Genomic DNA, 20,756 nt, shown 5'->3' on the forward strand with positions numbered 1-20,756 from the left:
CAGTGTCACTGAGGGTTTTAAAAACTCCAGCAGCACTTCTGTGTCTGATCCTCTAGTTATTAGTCTATGTTTTCTTATTTCAATACACCATCACACTGAAAAATAATTTATTTTGCCAACTGGACAAAGAAGCAGTGTTGGAAATGGCTGATATATGGATCTTGGATGCAAAGGCTCAAATGCCAAAAATATTGTATTATGCTATTCTTTTGTGCATTTATCTAGCTACGACTCTTATGTGTTTATTTTGTCATTATTTGTTTTACATCTCAGTATCACTGCTGGGTTAAGAATGGTCTGCTAAAATATTAAACCACATGGTCTTGTGATTACAATATAGAGGATACAAACAACAAATTATATGAAGTGTACCTCTTCGATAAAGTGACCTGTTATTAGGTCAAATAAAACAGATTTTCTTAAAAATGGTTTATGTTTGTTGAGAATAAAGCTTATTGTTAAACAAGATGAGGGATATTTTTCTTTACATTCTTTAAAAAAATCTTTCTTTAGTAATGAAATACAATAAGGGTATTTTTACACAGATTTTAATGAAAGCTGATTCATATGAAAGAATCTGAATATTTGTTGAGTTTGATATTTTGTTTTCAGCTAAACAATTATTTTTCCCATAATTTGCTTTTTAGTGTTCTTTTCTGGTCTCAATATGATTATGTAACACTTTGGAAAAAAGATGCAGAATAGCAAACCAAAGCTTGAGGCCAAAATGGCAAATATCTCCACAGCTACAGTGAACTTTCCAGGAGAGCTGACATACGCTGGAATGAAGGTAATCCAAACAGCACAGAATATGAGCATACTGAATGTGATGAACTTGGCTTCATTAAAATTATCAGGCAGCTTCCGAGCCAGAAAAGCCAAAACAAAGCACAAAAGTGCCAAGAGTCCTATATAACCCAGTACAGCCCAGAATCCTACTGCTGAACCTAAATGACATTCTAGAATGATCTTTTCTTTGTAACGCTTTAGGTTTTTGAAGGGGAAAGGAGGGGACATTATTAACCAAAAAATACAAATTACAACCTGTATGAGAGTGAAGGCAAGGACACTGAGTCTCTGCTGTGGAGGCCCAAACCACTTCATGACATTACTGCCTGGAAGTGTAGCCCTGAAGGCCATTAACACCACTATAGTTTTCCCCAGAACACAGGAGATGCAGAGGACGAAGGTGATTCCAAACACTGTGTGACGCAGTACACAGGACCATCCAGAGGGCTGACCAATGAAAGTAAGTGAACAGAGGAAACACAGACCCAGTGAGAAGAGCAGCAGGAAGCTCAGCTCTGAGTTGTTGGCTTTGACTATTGGTGTATATTTATGTATAAAAAATATGATTGCTATTATTACTGTCATGAAAGCACCAATAATGGAAACAGACATCAGCAAAATTCCCATGGTTTCTTCATAAGAGAGATATTCAATTTCCTTCTTTACACATTCATCTCTGTGTGGATTTGACCAGTAGTCTTCATCGCATTGTTCACACTTAATGGAATCTGACAGAAAGTGAAGCATGAAACAAAACAAATAAAAAAGAACAAAACAAGAAGTTAGCGATAATTAATAGCCACATTAACATAGATCTTTTAGATTTATTGTGTGGAGGCAGTAATAAGAATGAATTCATGTTTCTTTTTGAATTCTTATATCTGATACCTGTCACATTACTAATTTCTCCTTCAGCACACGGTATACAGTCAAAGCAGCAGGCAGGCTTTCCTTTCTGTACAGCTTTCCTGGTGCCTGGAGGACAGCTCTCACTGCACACAGACACCGGCACCTGCATTAAGGATAATAATTAATTCCAAATAAATGTTTTTAAGACAAAGCTTGTGAAGATTCACCTTCTTCCCGTTTACTCACCTGATTGCTATTTTGTGCCCACACGAAAGAGGCCATGTTTATTGTTAATCGATTTTGAGCAGGGAATGTGGAGTCATAAAATCCAACAGTGACAAATTCATGTTTTTGTTCCCGACTTGTCTGCCAGTTTATTATCTCATACTTTGCAGCAGGATCGCCGTTATTATCAAAATAAACCTCTTCACCGTCTTTGGTTTTAAAATGTACTCTTTTGAGGTGCTCTAGAAACTGATGAAATGAAAGTACATTAAGTTTGTAAAAATATTGTATCATTCTGTAAACACTGTAAACATGCTCCAAAAAGACCAGCATATTTACTGTTTGTACAAATTGTAGATGTATATGTAAGCTTTGCTTAAACTTACAGTGAGAGGATCAGGCTGCTTCTTTGTTGGACATGTCTGTGTGCAGCCAAGGACGTTGTGTAGGGTGTGAGCAACAGCATATACACCTTTATACACATTGGCAAAAATAGGCATCTGGGACATGTCAGTGAATGTGTTTTTTATGTCAGACAGTTTCTCTTTACCTGTGCACACTTGCACGTCTTCAGTGTCATTTTGTGTTTTGTATTTACACGTAAAGAGAGCCTCCCAAAATTCTGTAAAAATGGCACTACCTGCTTTTTTCAGTGGATATATATCCATTATGAAGTCCTTCAGACCTGTCACTGTATTTTGGGGGATAGATAACCCTATGGCTCCTTGCAGTATGTTATGCTCATCTTGTGCGACCAATACTGGATCAGAGATCCAGGCTTCAGTTCCCACCCACTGGTATCCAGTGACATTGTGTTCAGAAAACATGGGCAGCAAAACTTCCAGGTCCCAGTCATCGAGAAATCCCACTATCACTCGTGAAGTGGAGCTTTTGATCTCCTGAATTATTCTCAAAATTTTTTCTTGTGAGTAGGTTTTATAAAATGGAAGGGAGTATTCTAGACATATTCCCAACTGTTCTGCAACTTCAGTGAATGCAGCCATCCCACTGTTACCATAATCATCATCTCTTCTTATTGCACCTATCCAAGTCCATCCAAAGTATTTTACCATTTCTGCCAGTGCTCTGCTCTGGTAGTAATCACTGGGGATAGTACGAAGAAATGATGGGTATTTTTGTTTGTCACTTAGACAGGTGCAGGTGGAATAGTGGCTGATCTAAAAACATATTCACATAGTGGTCTCAGTTATTATGTCCATCCTTTTTGATTCACTGTGATAAAGCCACATTATGTTAAAGTAAATCATAATGGTATTTTGAAGATTCTTATAAAATTAAAAACGTTGTCATAGTTATAGATATATTAATATTATATGTAATATACAATAATAAAATTGTCATAGTTATGATTATTTTAAAAATGTTATTCTTACAATGGGAATGCTGAATGGTCCAACACTCTTTGCAACAGCCATGGATGCTGATGAGTATGTCTCACCCATTATAGCTTGCACCTGGGCTGGCTTTGAGCAGCTCTTACTGAAGTCTGTCTGCTCATTTCCATTAATAAGTGCCATGGCCACTTTAATACCCATCAATATAGAACTGCAGGTGTCATAGATTGTGTAGCCCAGTGAGACGCCAGGCAGTAACAAGGAGCTGTTGTTGATCTCCTCTATTGCAAATATCAAGGACTGTGAATACTGGAATGCTCTGAAGTCAAGACTGAGAGAAAAAAATATGTAGAAAAAAATACAGTTCATGTAATAGTACAATAATACAATACAGTCCATAAAAATCTATAAAATGCTTCCTTTCTTCTACAGCTTACCTCCAACATTTCAGTAGGTGTGGTTTGTCCAAATAGGACAAGTCTGGGCTCTCCCAAGCACTATGAAAGGGGAAAATCCCTCCAACTATAATATCACCCTCCTTAAAAAGTTGTGGGTATGCAGACTCTCCTTGAAGGGTACATGTCTCATTAGCTCCAGAAAAATTCATGATTGCCATTATCACATGCAGAATAGTAAAAAGAGACTCCATTCACCAATTCAAGTATTGAAAGCAGATAATAATTACATGTGATTGCCTGGTCTAATATTTTAGATGCTTGGATAGGAAGTGTTTGTGATATTTATACAAAGTGCAAATCCTCTGCGGTAAGATTACACTGGTGGGTCGAGGTCAGAGGAGGTGTGACTTTCAAAGTAGGAGGCCTTAGTGTCTTACATTGATTTCTGAGGAGCTGTATTTTTCTGCTTGGAGATGTCCTGTTTCTTTTTGCTCTATTTCAAAAATAAATAAATAAAGGTGTATTTGCTTTTTTGTGTATTTTCCATATATTTGTAGCCTACTAAAATATCATATCTTAAAGAGCATGTTACACAATTATTATAAGATTTTGTGAAAGTGACACATTTTTTATTCTACACTGCAGTCATTTCACAATAAAACATTACATAGAACAGAAACAGATATTCAGAATTAATAATCAAGATTTATATTTTCCTTTTCCTTGTCTTTTCTACCTCAGGATTACTATACAAAGAAATAAACCAGAACAAGACTTCCCACATAAATATTTCCACACTAAACCTTCCAGGTGCACACATATTATCCCCATTTTCTACACAAATAACTCTAAATTACTGTGATTTTAGTATACTGGATAATAATGATAAATGGTCATATCCATCAGCACCCAATGTTGTATATTACAAAATTTTGAACATGGGTTAAGCAGTCAAAGCCATTGGCTAAATGTATGTGAACATCTATTTTAAATAAAATGTCCTGACTAAGGACAATAACTTAGTTAATGGTTGTATTGGATTACTTTACTGACTTCACTATGTGGCCAGGCAGTGCTGTTCATCGCACACATTCATTTGTTCATCGATTCATTGCTTGTAATGACTTATCCAGTTCAGGGCCACGGTGGGGCCAGAGCCAACCCGGATTCACTGGGCGCAAGGCAGGAGCACAGGCTGGAAGGGGCACCAGTCTTCATATAGCTACACACACTCACACATTTACACCTATGGACAGTTTTGAGTAGCCAGTCCACTTGCCAACATGTGGTTTTGGACCGTGGGAGGAAACCGGAGCACCCGGACACGGGGAGAACTATGGAGAGAGATTAGTCTCAAAATACTTTACAAATGTGTAAATGTTAATCCACAAATTAAACACAATTCACAGATATGTTTCACTATTCACACATGAATACATCCTAATCTGTGTCTTACAGTCTGCAATTTGTACAAATAATTACATTCATAAATACATGTTTTTGGTTTTCATAGATATATCACAATTTTATCTGAAAATAAATACATTTGTTTAAATTTACATTGCAAATATGTGTAAAGTCGAAGTTTCAAATAAAAAAATTATTTTTAAAATGTAGAATGTAAGCAGTATCACTAGGACAGCTTTTTTACATCTTCGCAATATTGCTAAGATTAGAAATGCCTTATCCCTGCAGGACGCAGAAACATTAGTACATGCATTTATTACTTCAAGGCTTGACTACTGTAACGCACTACTGTCAGGATGCACCAGCAGCAATTTAAGAAAACTTCAACAAGTTCAAAATGCTGCAGCCAGGGTCCTCACTAAAACTAGAAAATTTGAACATATTAGCCCAGTTCTATCATCACTTGATTGGCTGCCTGTTAAATTCCACATTAACTACAAAATTCTGTTATTAACATATAAAGCTCTACATGGGCTTGCTCCTGAATACCTTCAAGATACAATTTCCTATTATGAGCCTCCACGTTTACTCAGATCACAGAATTCTGGATTTTTAATTGTTCCCAGAATTCAGAAGGCCTCAGCTGGGGGAAGAGCCTTTTCTTATAAAGCCCCCAAACTCTGGAATGATCTTCCAGAAAATGTTCGGGACTCAGACACAGTGGCAATCTTCAAATCTAGGCTAAAAACTCATTTGTTTAGTTTATCTTTTGGTAGCTAATGCTCCCCCATAGATAAAGGCGGCAGATCCGGGGGGTCCATGGACACAGGGAATTACAGTAAACTGAGACGCTGGTGCTGTCGTCCCGCCGCTTCACGCGATCACTCAGGTTTGTTGACGGTGGAGCTGAGGGATGCCAGTGTTTCAGGATGCTCCCGTGTCTGTGTGTTCTCCTGGTTCTCTCCTTTTAGTTAAAGCTGTCATAGTCAGATCTGCCGGAGTCATTAGCCACACTCTGGAAATTTTCATATTTTCTACTTTACAAACACCAAACTGTTCAAAATTAATTCCATCCCTTTACATCTTTCCGAGTAAACAACTGCCCACCTGTCTGTCTGGACACTGATGGATGACTGTTGATATCCTCCTCCACGCTTCAGATCAGCTGCCCATGCTCCAGCAACCACCAAGTGCCTTGAAGCTGCCCCTACACTGAAGTTCTCATGGACTACTAACCATTATTACCAGTAGATTGACCAGAGGAGGATGGGTCACCCCTTGTGAGCCTTGGTTCCTCCCAAGGTTTCTTCCTCAGCTGGGGGAGTTTTTCCTTGCCACTGTCGCCCCTGGCTTGCTTACTTGAGGGTTTTACATTTTGTTTTTTTACATTTCATGTCAAATCTTTGTCTTACTGGAATTCTGTGAAGCTTCTTTATGACAACATCAGTTGTGAAAAGCGCTATATAAATAAATTTGATTTGATTTGATTTGATTTAGAAGACCATGCAAGTCGATTGCAATAAATAATGGCTGCGTCAGTATCACATTTAAGTTACTATAGTTGTGTCATTCTGTGTCCGCAGTGGTTTGCAAGCTAGTGCTAGCAGGGACATATAACATCGCGGTCACATAGGGATTGTGTCCGCAAATATTACACGCAAATTTGCCTCTCTGACCCGTACTACTACTCTGTACTGTCTCTGCCCCAAGGCAACACAGCGGCAGTGCTGATGATTTATTACAAAATTGGGAATATTATACAAATATTTAATGCTGATGTCATGCCCTGGCCCTGCCTGTCTGCTGTTTCCACCATGTGCTTACTTAGCACATGGCTCTGTTTATCATTGTTCATATCTCTGCCCTAGTCCCATCTTAGCTCCACGTCCTCATCAGTGTCTCTGCTTGTGATTGTTGTTCCCAGGTGTTTTGTATTGTCCTCTTAGTTATAAGCCCTGTCTTGAATCTCAGTGTTGGTCAACATTTGCATTCCATGATTTGCATTCCATGTATCCCTCTGTGTCTCTGTATCGCTGTCATTCCTGGTCCCTCTGTTTCTTTGTATCTCTGTGTAGGTTTTTAAGTATCTCTGTCTATGTATCTATGTATGTCATTTAGCATTAGCTCTGTGATTTAGGTTTAGCATTAGCTCTGTGATTTAGGTTTAGCATTAGCTCTGTGATTTAGGTTTAGCATTACCTCTGTGTTTTAGGGTTAGCATTAGCTCTGTGTTTAGGTTTAGCATTAGCTCTGTGTTTAGGTTTAGCATTAGTTATGTGATTAGGTTTAGCTTTAGCTTTCTATTTAGTTTTCTGGGTCTTTCTATGTTGGTCTGTTCAGGTTACCGTTTAGTGTTTTGTCTTTAAGTTTTTCTGTATGTTGATTACTTGTTTTCTATTTGTAGTATTCTTTTGTTCCTTTATGTCCTTTTCATTAATTAAAAGTATCCTCCCTGTGTTTACCTCTGCCTCCCAGAGTGCATACCTTGACAGATGATTACAAATTACAAGTCACACGACAAACTGCCTAAAACAGTAGGTTGGATATTTTAATAGATTTGCACAGCCTAAATCCTTGTATGAGGGCAAAGATAAAGTATTTAATAATAAATCGTTTAGCGCTATATATTACTTTTTTTATATATATATATATATATATACTTTTTTGCACATTTGATTCAGCATGTACATTTCTGGAATGCTAAAACAAATAAAAGTAAGAGATTGTAAAATGCACCAAAGGAAAAAAAGATTCACCATGAAAAACAATTAAAACATTCAAAATTATGGGTTTGAGACAGTGTACAGCTTCAAGCACTGAGTACCACCACAGCCAACACTCTGTGTTGAACAGGGTGGGCGATTTATATGGATACACCTTAATAAAATGGGAATGGTTGGTGATATTAACTTCCTGTTTGTGGTACATTAGTATATGGGAGGGGGAAAACTTTTCAAGATGAGTGGTGACCATGGTGGCCATTTTGAAGTCAGCCATTTTGGATCCAACTTTTGTTTTTTGTTTTTTCAATGGGAAGAGGGTCAAGTGACACATCAAATTTATTGGGAATTTCATAAGAAAAACAATGGTGTGTTTGGTTTTAACATAACTGAAATTTAAATTTCACTGAGTCACTGAGAACTTTACATCAATGTTAGTCTCCACCACAGACGCTCCGCCAACATATACTTTCAGTGTGTTAATCTAGCCTCACTGTCAGGATTCTGCTGGCTGCATTCAGAATGGCTCTCTTTATATCCACATATATGCATTAGTAGTATATATCCTACACCTTCTGTCAAACACCTCTGTGAATGATTTATGACCCCTTGATTTATGACCCCTGATTTATGACCCAGGTGACAGGTCAGTACAGGATGTCCTTATATGGGCTTCCCCTCACACCTACACCCCACCCCTGACACCCTCACCCCCCAACATATTGGGGGTGTGTTGTGTTTGCATGTGTTATTTAAAATGACCCTGTGGATTTCTATGGCTAAACGCTTTTTAAAATGTCTACAGTGTGTGTAAATCAGTCTCTTTTAAGAGAATCTGCAGTTACACCAACTATTAGTTCTGAAACCAACGTTGCTTTTGCGCCAAGGAAGAAACGGCGTGGTAAAGCATTTGGTAGCAGCCCTCGCGAATATTTTAGGGATGTTAAAATTAACCTGTTTGATTCTCGGGCTTATGACTGACAGGTCAGTACAGGATGCCCTTATACGGGTTTCCCCTCACACCCACACCACACCCCTGACACACCCACAGCCCCCCATGTATATATAGTTAGCTTGAATCCTGTGTTTGTGAGAAAGCCTATACCGACACTATTTGGAAGTCGCAATGGAGTCCTACATTTTCGGTAAGTGTTTAAACTACAGATTTCTACCTAATTTTTTGTCAGAATTTCGGTGATATAATATTTTCTTACCCACTTAACAGGGTTTATCTTGTCTAGGTACATCTGAGTTAGAAACCATCCGTGCCATTAGGAGCATTGAAGGTTTATCACAACTTTGTGAAGGTATGACTCTGCTCTTTATTATTTTATGTGTCTTTTTTGATTTTAGTTGTTATTCATGAGATTATTTTTTCATTTCTTCAGAAACTGTGGATGCTACGGGGTATTTAAATCCTCTTGGTAGGTTGTCTGATACATCTTATAACTCATGGTGTTATATTTTGATTGTGTGTCGCAATAGTGTGTAATTTATATGTTCTCTGTAGTAGGGTTGACACGTTTGGTTGAAGAAACAAATCTCTTAACACCGCCAGGGTTTGAAGTTGTTCCCGGCACCTCTGCCGTTGTTGAACCATTGGATGCTACGTACGCCAACAACGACCAAGCGCCGCAAACATTTACGCCGTGTTTAACAAGCAGTCCTACCCGATCCAATCAAAGCATCCCAAGGGACATCAGGGTGCCTGTTCCACAAGGAAAACGTGGTAGTTTTGGATCTGGTGGTGCTCAAACATCGCGCTCAAGTAGTGGTAAACGTCTTAGATTGGACGATATCCACAAAACAAACGGTAATAAAAACACAATTAAATATTATTTGTATTATTTATAACATGAGGTTTGTGTGTTAACGAGTGTTTCATTATTTGATCTGTTCATAGATTTGGACATTTTCGATCTGTCGGTGTATGAGGACTGTGTTGATCCTGGTCTGTGCGCCGCTGGATGGTCTGATGAGTTATTTAAAACATGGAATGATAACAGCTTTACAGTAAAGGAGGACAACGGTGCTGCTGTTGTGCCGAATGATGTGTTAAATGATGCTCTGATCGAACCTGGGGACTCTGTTACGGATGAAATAAAATTCAATCAAGATCACGAACAACAACAACAACAACAACAACAACAACAACAAAACCAGGTGGGGGGTTGTAATTGTGCTAACAACCCTGTTGAGCTAATAACGTTGATGAGACAGATGTCACAGGAGATCGCTAAAATCTCTATTGAACAGCGTAGGCAGGCTGCTTTAAACCGCAGGCGTGACAATATTATTCAGAAACAGGTTGAACGTATTGAAGCCTTGTGTAAAGAACAAACAGCTAATGCCAATTTAGTTAAGGATATTCATGGTTTGTGTAAGAAACAGGTTGCGCACAGTGAAACAGCGTTAGAATTGTTGTATAAATTAAACAGACTTTTGCAGTTAAAAAAATCAACACGGATCCCTGTTGCAGGGCCGTCTTGTAGATAATAATAGTTAATATTATAATTGTTATTATTATTATTATTGTGTTAATAATATACTGTGGTTTTTTTTGTTTTTTTTTTCAAGTATGTGTTAAATAAATCAAATCATTAACGTACATTCAAAAGTAATAGCATTATTTTAAACCATTGACATTTAAAAACCAACAATTTGTGTATCGAAAACCAAATAGGTCTAAACAGTCATGGCATCTACAGATTTTGCGCGTGATGACCCAATATATGAAGCGTGGAAACAGTTGTCTCCGAGTGAAAAAATGCTTTGTCTTATGGACGAATATGATATGGGTATTGAATCGCTTAGCAACCAACAAGACGTAGACATACAAGACAGCGATAACAGTAACGCACATGGCTTATCACAAATTACACTGGACGAATGGTTGACAAACACTAGTCAAACATCACATACACAACCGGTTAAGCGTTGTAGATATGATAGTAGTGGCGAACAATCAACAGATTTTGCATGTGATGACGCAACATATGATGCTTGGGGGCGGTTGTCTCCATGTGAAAAACTACACTGTCTTATCGAAGAATGCGACATGGCTATAGCAGACCTAGAAAATGATATTCAAAATAATACACAACACATAAACAATGAACAAACAGGTAGTGCTGTGACAACACCTAGACATTCAGCATTTGACCCAACAGCTCCTAACTTTGGTTTATCTGACGGTAATATAGCAGAATTGGTGAGAAATGGTGGTGTTGTAGACGATTATACCATAGTGTCTAGGAATCGGTTTAACAGCGTTGTGCTTCACCGGATGCTGAATTTACATGATGCGCCATCCACAGACATAGCTTCATACACGTCCTATATACATGATGTGTTGTCAGAAATTGTGTCATTCTCCAGGGTCTTGGCTGGTGATGGCGGTGTTGTCGACATCACCCTAAGAGGTAGTAGTTTAACATCTGATGTAAACACGGTGTTGTCTTCAAGGGATGGTTACAGTGTAGACAGATTTTCAGACGCTATTGAAAGGGTTATGCAGAGCAACAACAGTATTAAAACGGATGAGAGTTTGGCGCTGACTGTCTCGATAGTCGTGGGTAAAAATGGTGGTGTTCGTCGTAAGGTGCGTGACCTAGCACACGATCAGGTGATCAAAAGGAACAGACTGAATCTTTTCTGCCCAACAAACATCTCAAACAATCTGTGTTTTGCAATCTGCATTGCTCTTTTTCTGAATCCGCATGTACCACATAACACGTTAGAACCTATAGCCGAACAGATACAGATAAACATTGGCTACACACGTGACCATAGAGTAGGTTTTAATGATATTGGTCGTTTTGAATATAAGTATGGTATTAAAATAGTTGTGTTCCACAAGAGTCGTTCGGGTAAATTAGAAAAGTACCAAACCAAAGACAAACCACATACCAAGACTGCGTTTCTGTACCTCCATGACGGTCATTATTATTTGGTAAAAAATTTGAAAGCGTTCATGGGGGTGCCGCATGTTTGCACGTTTTGTTATACGGGCTACACTAACGCCAGAGATCATAGCTGTAAATATAGTTGCGATGTGTGTCAAGATGCGATGTGTCACAAACACCCCAGGCGTGTGAAATATTGTGATGACTGTTCGCGTTACTGCAAGTCTGTCTATTGCTATGAGCAGCATAAGAAACAAAAACAACAGTCTATTACAGGGGTGATAGCATCCTCATGCAATCTAACTAAGTATTGCAAAAAATGTGGCCATCGTTATCACGTAAGTTTAATAAAACCAAAACCCCACAAGTGTATGTCGGGTCGTTGTGTTCATTGTGGTGAAGATTTAATATCGGACACCACACATGAATGTTACATACAGCCGATCAAAATAAAAGAACCCAGTAATTCCTACATCTTTTTCGACTTTGAGACACGCTTTGAAAATGGAAAGCATGAAGCTAATTTTGTCTGCGCTATTACATATGATGGTACAGAATTCACTGCAGAAGGGTCTGACTGCATAGAAAGGCTTATGAGAAAGTTTAGACAGCTCAAATATCAAGGGTACACATGGTTAGCACACAATGCGGCCGGTTTTGACAATTTTCTATTATTGGAATATTTTTCTAGTGTGGGTGTCGCTGTCAAAATCACCATGATGGGGTGTAGACTGATCTCCATGTATGATGAAACATACAAACAACGTTACATAGACTCATATTCATTCATTCCAATGCGTTTGGCTAAAACAACATCAGCCTTAAATCTAACATGCTCCGAGAAAGGACATTTCCCACACAAATTCAATTTAAAACAAAATGAGAACTATGTGGGGCCATACCCTGAAAAGGGTTTTTATGGTTATGACACTATGAACGACAAAGACAAAAAAGAGTTTGACGAATGGTACGACACAGTCTCAAACGGTGTTTTTGACTTCCAAAAGGAGTTGTATGTTTACGGCAGGAACGACGTTGTTTTACTGCGCGAAGCATGTATCAAGTATCGCGAAGAATTCATTCAGTGCACAAAGCTAGACCCGTTTAATTATACGACATTAGCATCATGTTGTATGGCAGTATACAAAACACATTTTCTACCAAAAGACACGCTGGCGCTGACACACAACAACGCATACATTAACCAGCACAAGACATTCTCTAACGTCTCTATTGAATGGCTTGAGTATGTTAAGCATGTAAGAGATGTTGATGTGCACCACGCTTTAACTCACGGGGAAATGAAGTTTGGCGCATATTATGTGGATGGTTATTATGAAAAAGATGGTGTGCGAAAAGCTTTAGAATTTAATGGTTGCATGCATCATGGTCATGAATGTCGTTACAACCCGAACCAGTGCCATCCTATGTCAAAGGTCTTGTATGGTGATTTGCGAATGCGGTTTGATACCAAGGTGGAGACGCTTGTTCGTGCATATGGTCTAGAAGTTGAAGTGATGTGGGAATGTCAGTGGGCATCTGCTAAGAGGGATGATTTGGATGTTGCCACGTTCATTTCTAATTACACAGCTCCTGAAAGGCTCAAACCAAGAGACGCACTTTTTGGTGGTCGAACAAATGCGTATAATTTGTATTACAAAGCAAAGGAGGGTGAGAAGATTAGATATTTGGACTTCACTAGCTTGTACCCATTCTGCCAGGCCCGGAAGAAATACCCGGTAGGGCACCCCCAAATATTTTTCAAAGACTTTCAACCTCTTGAGGATTACTATGGTCTAGTCAAGGCAACAGTATATCCGCCAAGAAAACTCCTCCACCCTGTTTTACCATATCGTTGTAATGGAAAGTTAATGTTCCCGCTGTGCCGCACATGTGCCGGGCACGAAAACCAGTTGCGTTCGTGTATGCATAGTGATGAAGAGAGATCTATAACGGGGTCATGGGTCAGTATTGAACTAGTGAAGGCTGTTGAGAAAGGGTATGTAGTTGCAAAAATCCACGAAGTTTGGCATTTCCCAGACAGTTCAGAGACGTTGTTCTGCGAGTATGTAAAGACGTTTTTACAGTACAAGCAGGAGGCCAGTGGTTATCCAGCACATGCTGTCACAGAGGAAGAGAGGGCCGAATACATCAGGGATTATTTTGAAAAGGAAAATATCCAACTGAATCCTGACAAGATATGCCTTAACCAGGCGCGTCGTTCTATTAACAAATTGTTGTTAAACAGTTTGTGGGGGCGTTTTTCAATGAGGGAAAACCTGCCCGTGTCTGAAGTGTTAACGGACCCTGAACAGTTTTCACAACACATCTTTGGTGACGGCTATGAGGTTAAACACTTTTCATTTGTGTCCGACACCGCAGCATTGATTCAGTGGTGCTATTCGGCTGGAGACAGCTGTCCAACACGCGATATTAATGTATTCCTCGGCGCATTTACAACAGCTCACGCTCGTTTAGAATTGTATAATCTAATGGATAAATTGGGAGACAGGTTGTTGTATAGCGACACTGACAGTGTTATTTTTGTTTCTCGTGAAGGTGATTGGGAACCCCCTCTGGGGCCTTATTTAGGCGATTTGACAGACGAGATTGGTGGTGGTGATTACATTACAGAGTTCTGCTCGGGAGGTCCTAAGACGTACGGTTATCTTACAGCTGGCGGTAAAACATGCATGAAAGCAAAGGGCATTACGCTAAATTCTGAAAACTCAAAAGTTATTAGACTCGACACACTTATTGACCTTGTTGATAATTATGTGACAAATCGCGATACTAGCCGACACATACTTGCTCGCGCTGACGGCATTGTGAGAAATAAAAAGAACCTCACGCTGAAAAACAAATCAGTAGTGAAGCGGTTTAAAGTTGTGTACAACAAACGTGTCCTGTTGCCTGATTTTTCAACACTTCCTTATGGGTACTAAAGACGGTCGAGGTGTGATAGATGTTGACGGGTTTGATTTTAGATTACAACACCCATTTTCGTGTGTAATAAGCGGACCATCAAATTCCGGAAAAACTTTTTTTGTAAAACAGTTGATTGAGCGTTCTGATGAGTTGATTTCAAATAAAATAGAAAATATAGTATACATTTATGACTGCTGGCAACCCCTTTATGATGAAATGTTAAAGATAAGAAATATTATTTTTGTTCAAGGGATACCAACGTCGCTATGTGACGACACACTTTTACCGCTTAACAGAAATAATTTGTTAATAATTGATGATGTTATGAAAGATGCCAGCAATAATGCCGAAGTGGAAAAGGTGTTTACACAGTATGTACATCACAGAAATTTAAGTGCCATTTACTTAATGCAAAATTTGTTTTTTCAAGGAAAGTCTAGTAGGACAATTAGTTTGAACACAAACTATCTCATATTATTTAAAAATCCTAGAGACAACAATCAGGTTTGTGTATTAGGTAGACAGATGTACCCCGGCAACACCAAATTTTTCATGGAATGTTTTCAAAACGCTGTTAGCAAGCCCTTCGGTCACCTTTTAATTGATTATAAAGCTAAGACTCCTGAAAATTTTCGTCTCAGAACAGATCTGCTTTCAAACACGCCTGTTGTTTACATTCCGAAAATACGCAGATAGATCAGTATGTCGGACAGACTATATAGAAACCTGCCGCTTCTTAAACTTTTATTTAAAGCCACACCAGCACAGAGACGTGTTATTTTACAAACGGCGTCTAATGAACTTATCTTAACTCTGTGCGAGGTTGCCCTTAATGTTCTTAATGGCACCGTGCCTCTCACATCAACACAATATCGTGAGTTAAAGAAGAAGAAGTCTGAAATTAAATTTATCGCAAATAAAAAGGTTGGTGTTTCACGGAAAAAGAAAATAATTAATCAGAAAGGCGGCTTTCTTTTACCATTGTTAAGCGTTGCTTTACCATTTATAGCAAGCTTGATAGCAGGGAGATAAACTGAAGACATGGAGTACGCTGAAAAATTATTTTTGGTACCTCAGCACCAGTTGGATAAGTTAAAGAGTGATAACAGTCGGGGCGCTGTCAGACAAATTGTAGAAAATGATTTGGACGTGTCGATCAGAGATATTTTGGCCAGGAGGGATCTCGACCCCCACGAGAAGGCCAAACTTTATACATCCGTGTTACAGAGATATTTAACCATCGCTAAACATGGTGATATGGAGACCAATACTTTAACATTGTCATTGCCGCCTGCGGATACTGTTAATAAGGAAATAAATGTTGTCGATCAGACTGGTAACAAACATTCCATAACCGATGATGTTCTTAGAAATGTATCTTCGCGAAGCAGACAGAATGTTCAGTATGTTTTAGATACAATGTCTAAATCAAAAGATGTGTCTTCCTGGAATGAATTAGGAGAATTTGTCTTAAATGGACGTACGATCCCAGGGTCACATATTCTGGACTTGGTGAAAAGCATCACCACCGCACACCGTGTTAGCGATGATCGTAGACCTCGGGGGTGGAGCGAGTTTCTAGAGGCTTTTGCTGTTTTAAACATACCTCTTTCTACCATACCAAATAAGTTTGTCAGACAAAAAATTAATTTGTTAAAAAATAAAAAGTCTGCTGATTATGCTACACCAGTGAAAGACACTTTGCAATCGTCTGTTAAGAGTGTTGAACACCCCAGATTTCTCTCCCCCGTTTTAGACAGAAGTGTTTGGTTAAACTTCTAACTGTTATATATTTTATTTTTATTTTATCTGATGTGTGATTGTTTTGTTTACTTGATTGTTTTGAATATTTTTCACAATGTTTGAAAAACTGTCATTTGTTGTTTTATTATTGTTACATGTATATTTGTAAATAAACGAACCAGAGTTGAAAATCTTTTTGAAAATCAGTGTTTTTATTCGTCAGCTTTACACTACACAGGGTTATACAATAAACATCTCTCCTTTTTGAACATGTTGTATACAAATAAACGACCTGTTCTTACAAACACACGGATACAAATGTTTCACAAAGGTTGAAACCATATTGTCATTTTTAGTTAAATTAAAACCATATTTTGACATCACTTCTTCATAATTACACAGTCTAACCATGTGGTATAGAAAAAACACACAATGTTGACCGCATGTGGTTGATGTAAAATCTTGAACTTGTCTGGTAGAATACCTCAAAGTCGTGCATGTTGTTTTAAGGAAATCACTAATAATTTTAGGGAACTTGTCATAGGTAGGTGCATTTCCAAAACTGTCAAAAAAACACCCGACACGGTCTTCACTTATGTAGATAGCAAGCCAGTGTTCGCCAGGAAGATCAGATGAGTGTGTATTGACAATAGCCGTCACAGGTAATTTCCATATACCATTTGTTGGTAATTGGTCACATGCTAACACACCGAGAAAATGTGTGTTAACAGCCACTTTGTCCATTACAGCAGACAGCTCCAACGTATTCATTAGTAATAATCCACTAAAACTTGTCTTCGGTTAGAGATTTCAATGATGCTGTCAAAAACAGCATACACAACCAAATTTACAGTATGCGGGAGCGGCTGTCTGAAACGGACCTCCAGTCTAATATTACCTGATTTGACCAAAGACACGTGTTGACCGCATTCTTCATCAGGTGTGAGGTTAAACGCATACAGAGTGTAGCCCTGTAGGAAATCCTGCCTATCAATTGGCAATGCCTGGTTTTTCAGATGTCTTCCAGATGCAAGCGCTAACTGGAAGAATTCGCGCACGGCGGAACCAGTGTGGAAATCGGGTTGGTGTGGTTTGGCTGGAAATTGTTGGCCGTCTAAATAGACCGCAAGAAACTCCAAGTTGTAATGTTTAAACGCGAAGGGGTTTTTATTATAGGCGCCTGTGAATGCATCATTATCAACCATGGCTATTATCATAGACTTAGGTAGAGTCCCCAAGAACAAATTTTCTTGGTTAGAAACACGTGTTCCAGCAGGTATGGAAAAATTTTTTAGACACACTCGGTCAATGGGGTATTTAGCCGTTGTTGACAACAATGTCTGGGCATGACCCAACCTTACAGCTGGTGACACAGATACTTTTTTGACAAATAACGATGCAGAGAGAATATTCACTTTGTATGCTAACGCGTCATGCCGCATTAGACAGAAATCATCCTTATTACGTGTCATGCGAATTTTTATATCAACACCGTTAAGCATCAATTTCTCCTGAAAAAATATGTCGCTATGAATCGGGGTCAGCAGTTCTACCACATTACTAGCGTTTGTAAATGCGGCCCTCTTTGCCAAACCGCGATTGTTCCTTGCGGGGTTTGTTTCATCCATATGCCCTGCAGTGTCCAGATAAAAGAGGCCTGCAGAGAAGACAGTTTCCAGGGTGTCCCGACCATAGTTGGCGAGACATTCTATCATGCTACGGTATGGGTAGGTACTTGAACTCTGTGATACCAGCCTGTCTCCTAGGGACACGTCGACCTGTGAAAATATTGTAGCTCCAGGATAGTTTATCAACCCCACAGCGGCTCCGTCATCAATGTCGCTTCCGTCAGGTTTTGTGATTTTAAGACGAAGGTATAATAGTGTGTTATTTAGATCCATATAATCTTCACCATGGCCGGCTATGAAAAACTCCAGTGGGGCAGTGTCGGATATTGCTGACAGCGGCGGAATTTCGACATAAGTGTTTTTCTCAATAGCGGTTTGTGTTAAAGGTACTGTAAACAAGTCCAGTTCTGATTTAATACACTCCTCAGACATGCGATGAAGTAGAGCCATGATCAGAAAATGGTTTTAACAGGTTTCCTACAGGTCGATGTTGTTGTCTGCTTCCCCTTACGCTTTCTTTTTGACACTATGTGTTTTTTCATCTCAAGCTTGGTTTTCTTAGCAGGACGGCCACGCCTCTTACCAGGGGGTCGTTTCACAGATTTTCGAGCCATCACCAACATACCCGACCCATCTTGATTGTGTGCCATCATACGCGTCAGACCGTTACTGACAACATCGCTTACAATGTTTTTAGCAGCTGTTTTTAGATGTGGTTTGGCTATATTAAAACCCTTCTTGAACAACGGTATAGCCATTCTGAATAAATTTCTAAAAATCCCACCAAATCCCGCGCCATACATTGTTGGGCTACCTGTATAGCCGGGCATGTGGCCTCCGGCCTGACTTTGATAGTAAGAAACGTAACGTTCAGGATCCATGGCCAGTCTGTTGAAAGATTCCATTTTCAAAACCTAATTCCTTGTTTTACAGGTCTAAAGTGTAGCTTTACAACCACTTTCCCATAAGAAAAATTTACGTGCTGGTTCTGATCGGTTTTCACTTCTATAGCGATATCGTTTATCTGTGATTTTGTTGTCGACACGTAGTGTGGCTTACTGTATCTAACTGTGACAATATCATGGTTGTTCCCTGATATATGTACACATCTCAACAGAGGTACAAAACTGTCACCAATTAATTGGTAATCAACAATGTCTGTGTAAACAAACATTGAGTAGAAACCACCATAGATGTCGACAGGGTGTGGCGCGTACTCTTTCTGTACGACATCCGGGTCATTTGTTTTAACTACACACTCTAGTATCACACCCGGTTTAAAACCCAAGATGATGGCTAGTTTACCATTAAATATCAAACCGATATCAGATAACGTCTTAATAAATAACCTGTGACTTATTTGGTCATAAACAAGACCTATTGAATGGTCTGCTAGATGGATATTAATCTCAGCAACTAATGCCGGTATATGGTTATAATACCCTGTAGGTAGTGTTATTTGTGTTGTTTTGCCCGATTTTTTATCAATGACGCTAAATGTGGCATCTATCTCACAAAAGGTTGTCCACGTTCGTGGGTATTGAAACTCTATCACCCCTACTTCCCAGTCACCTTTTAGATCGATTGGTTTCGCTAGTTTTGTTCTATAATTAGAAATTTGATTATCGGGGTATACCGACATAGACGAATTGCTCGGCAGTGTGACGCAAAAACCATTGTCCCCCATATTTGTCCTTTGATGTAAATGAACTAGTTCACAAAGTACAACACCTTTTAAGGCCTTTGTATGTCCACAACATCATTTTCAGGAACCCAGCTGTTAAATTTTGACGGCCAACCTAACCATTTCACTAAAACCATTGTTTTTTTACCCTGTTTTTTTTTATCCAAAATTTTTTCAACTTTGAATGCTTTTTCTGTAGACATGCGTATTTTTTGCAACTCTTCTTCATAGAAACGGCCGTGTATAATGTCACCGTCATAATCTTTCAATTTATAAACGGGTGGTTGTCGTCGGATACAGTCTGATATAGTGAAAAACTCCTGTGTATAGTTCTCCTCATACCCCTTTGTAAACGGACCCCTGACTTTAGAAATACGCACAACGTCACCAGTCTTGTACTTAAATATGGTTTTCTTGTCTAATTTGTTTCTCACACCATACAGCGTTTTAAACACGCTAGATTCGTTTTCTTTCGTCACATCAGCTGGCTTGGTTTTGATACTACGGTGGTAACTATTATTGTAACCGCTCATAATATCTTGTAAAACATCAATGTACCTTTTGGAGTTTACAGCTGTTAGATAACGCCACATACGACTTTTTAGCGTTCTATTAAACCGCTCTATGACACTGGCTTTTAGCTCACTACCTGTAGCAAAATGTGTGATTTTGTTTTTTGATACTAAATTTTGAAAATGTTTGTTGAAAAACTCTTTACCCCTGTCAGTCTGTAACTTTTGAGGAACTCTGCCTTCTTCTAATATGTTCGCAAATGCCTTTGAGACTTCTATACCAGACTTATTTTTTAACAGTCGAGCCCACGCATATTTGCTGAACACGTCAATACATGTCAACATATATTTATATCCGTCATTTTCCCTAGAATACGCACTCATATCAACAAGATCAGCTTGGAATTGAGCGTCAATGCCATATACTATAACCCGGTTTCTTTTGTAATTATGTCGTATGGGTTTGTGGAGTGTGTATGCATCCTCTCCAGATAACCAGTCTGAAACCTGTTGATCAGACAGACACAATCCTGTATTCTCTAAAACACCCCGTTTCAAACGATTTTTACCGCCTAATGAACCAGAATTAGACGGCGTGTAATATACCGTTCTC

The 20,756-nt window shown here is 38.9% G+C and overlaps 1 protein-coding gene across 1 annotated transcript; it reads right to left on the bottom strand.

Annotated features, from left to right (window-relative positions):
* Nucleotides 1–612: 612 nt before the first annotated feature.
* On the bottom strand, nt 613–3,867 carry LOC136709378 (extracellular calcium-sensing receptor-like). The gene is made up of 6 exons (XM_066684546.1): nt 3,656–3,867; nt 3,258–3,549; nt 2,250–3,041; nt 1,885–2,112; nt 1,678–1,801; nt 613–1,517 (listed from the first exon to the last, which is right to left on the bottom strand). Exons 1-6 carry the CDS (start codon nt 3,865–3,867, stop codon nt 613–615), a joined length of 2,553 nt encoding a protein of 850 aa, XP_066540643.1.
* Nucleotides 3,868–20,756: the final 16,889 nt, after the last annotated feature.

The sequence above is a fragment of the Hoplias malabaricus genome, chromosome 11 (genome assembly GCF_029633855.1).
Source record: "Hoplias malabaricus isolate fHopMal1 chromosome 11, fHopMal1.hap1, whole genome shotgun sequence".
Taxonomy (NCBI): domain Eukaryota; kingdom Metazoa; phylum Chordata; class Actinopteri; order Characiformes; family Erythrinidae; genus Hoplias; species Hoplias malabaricus.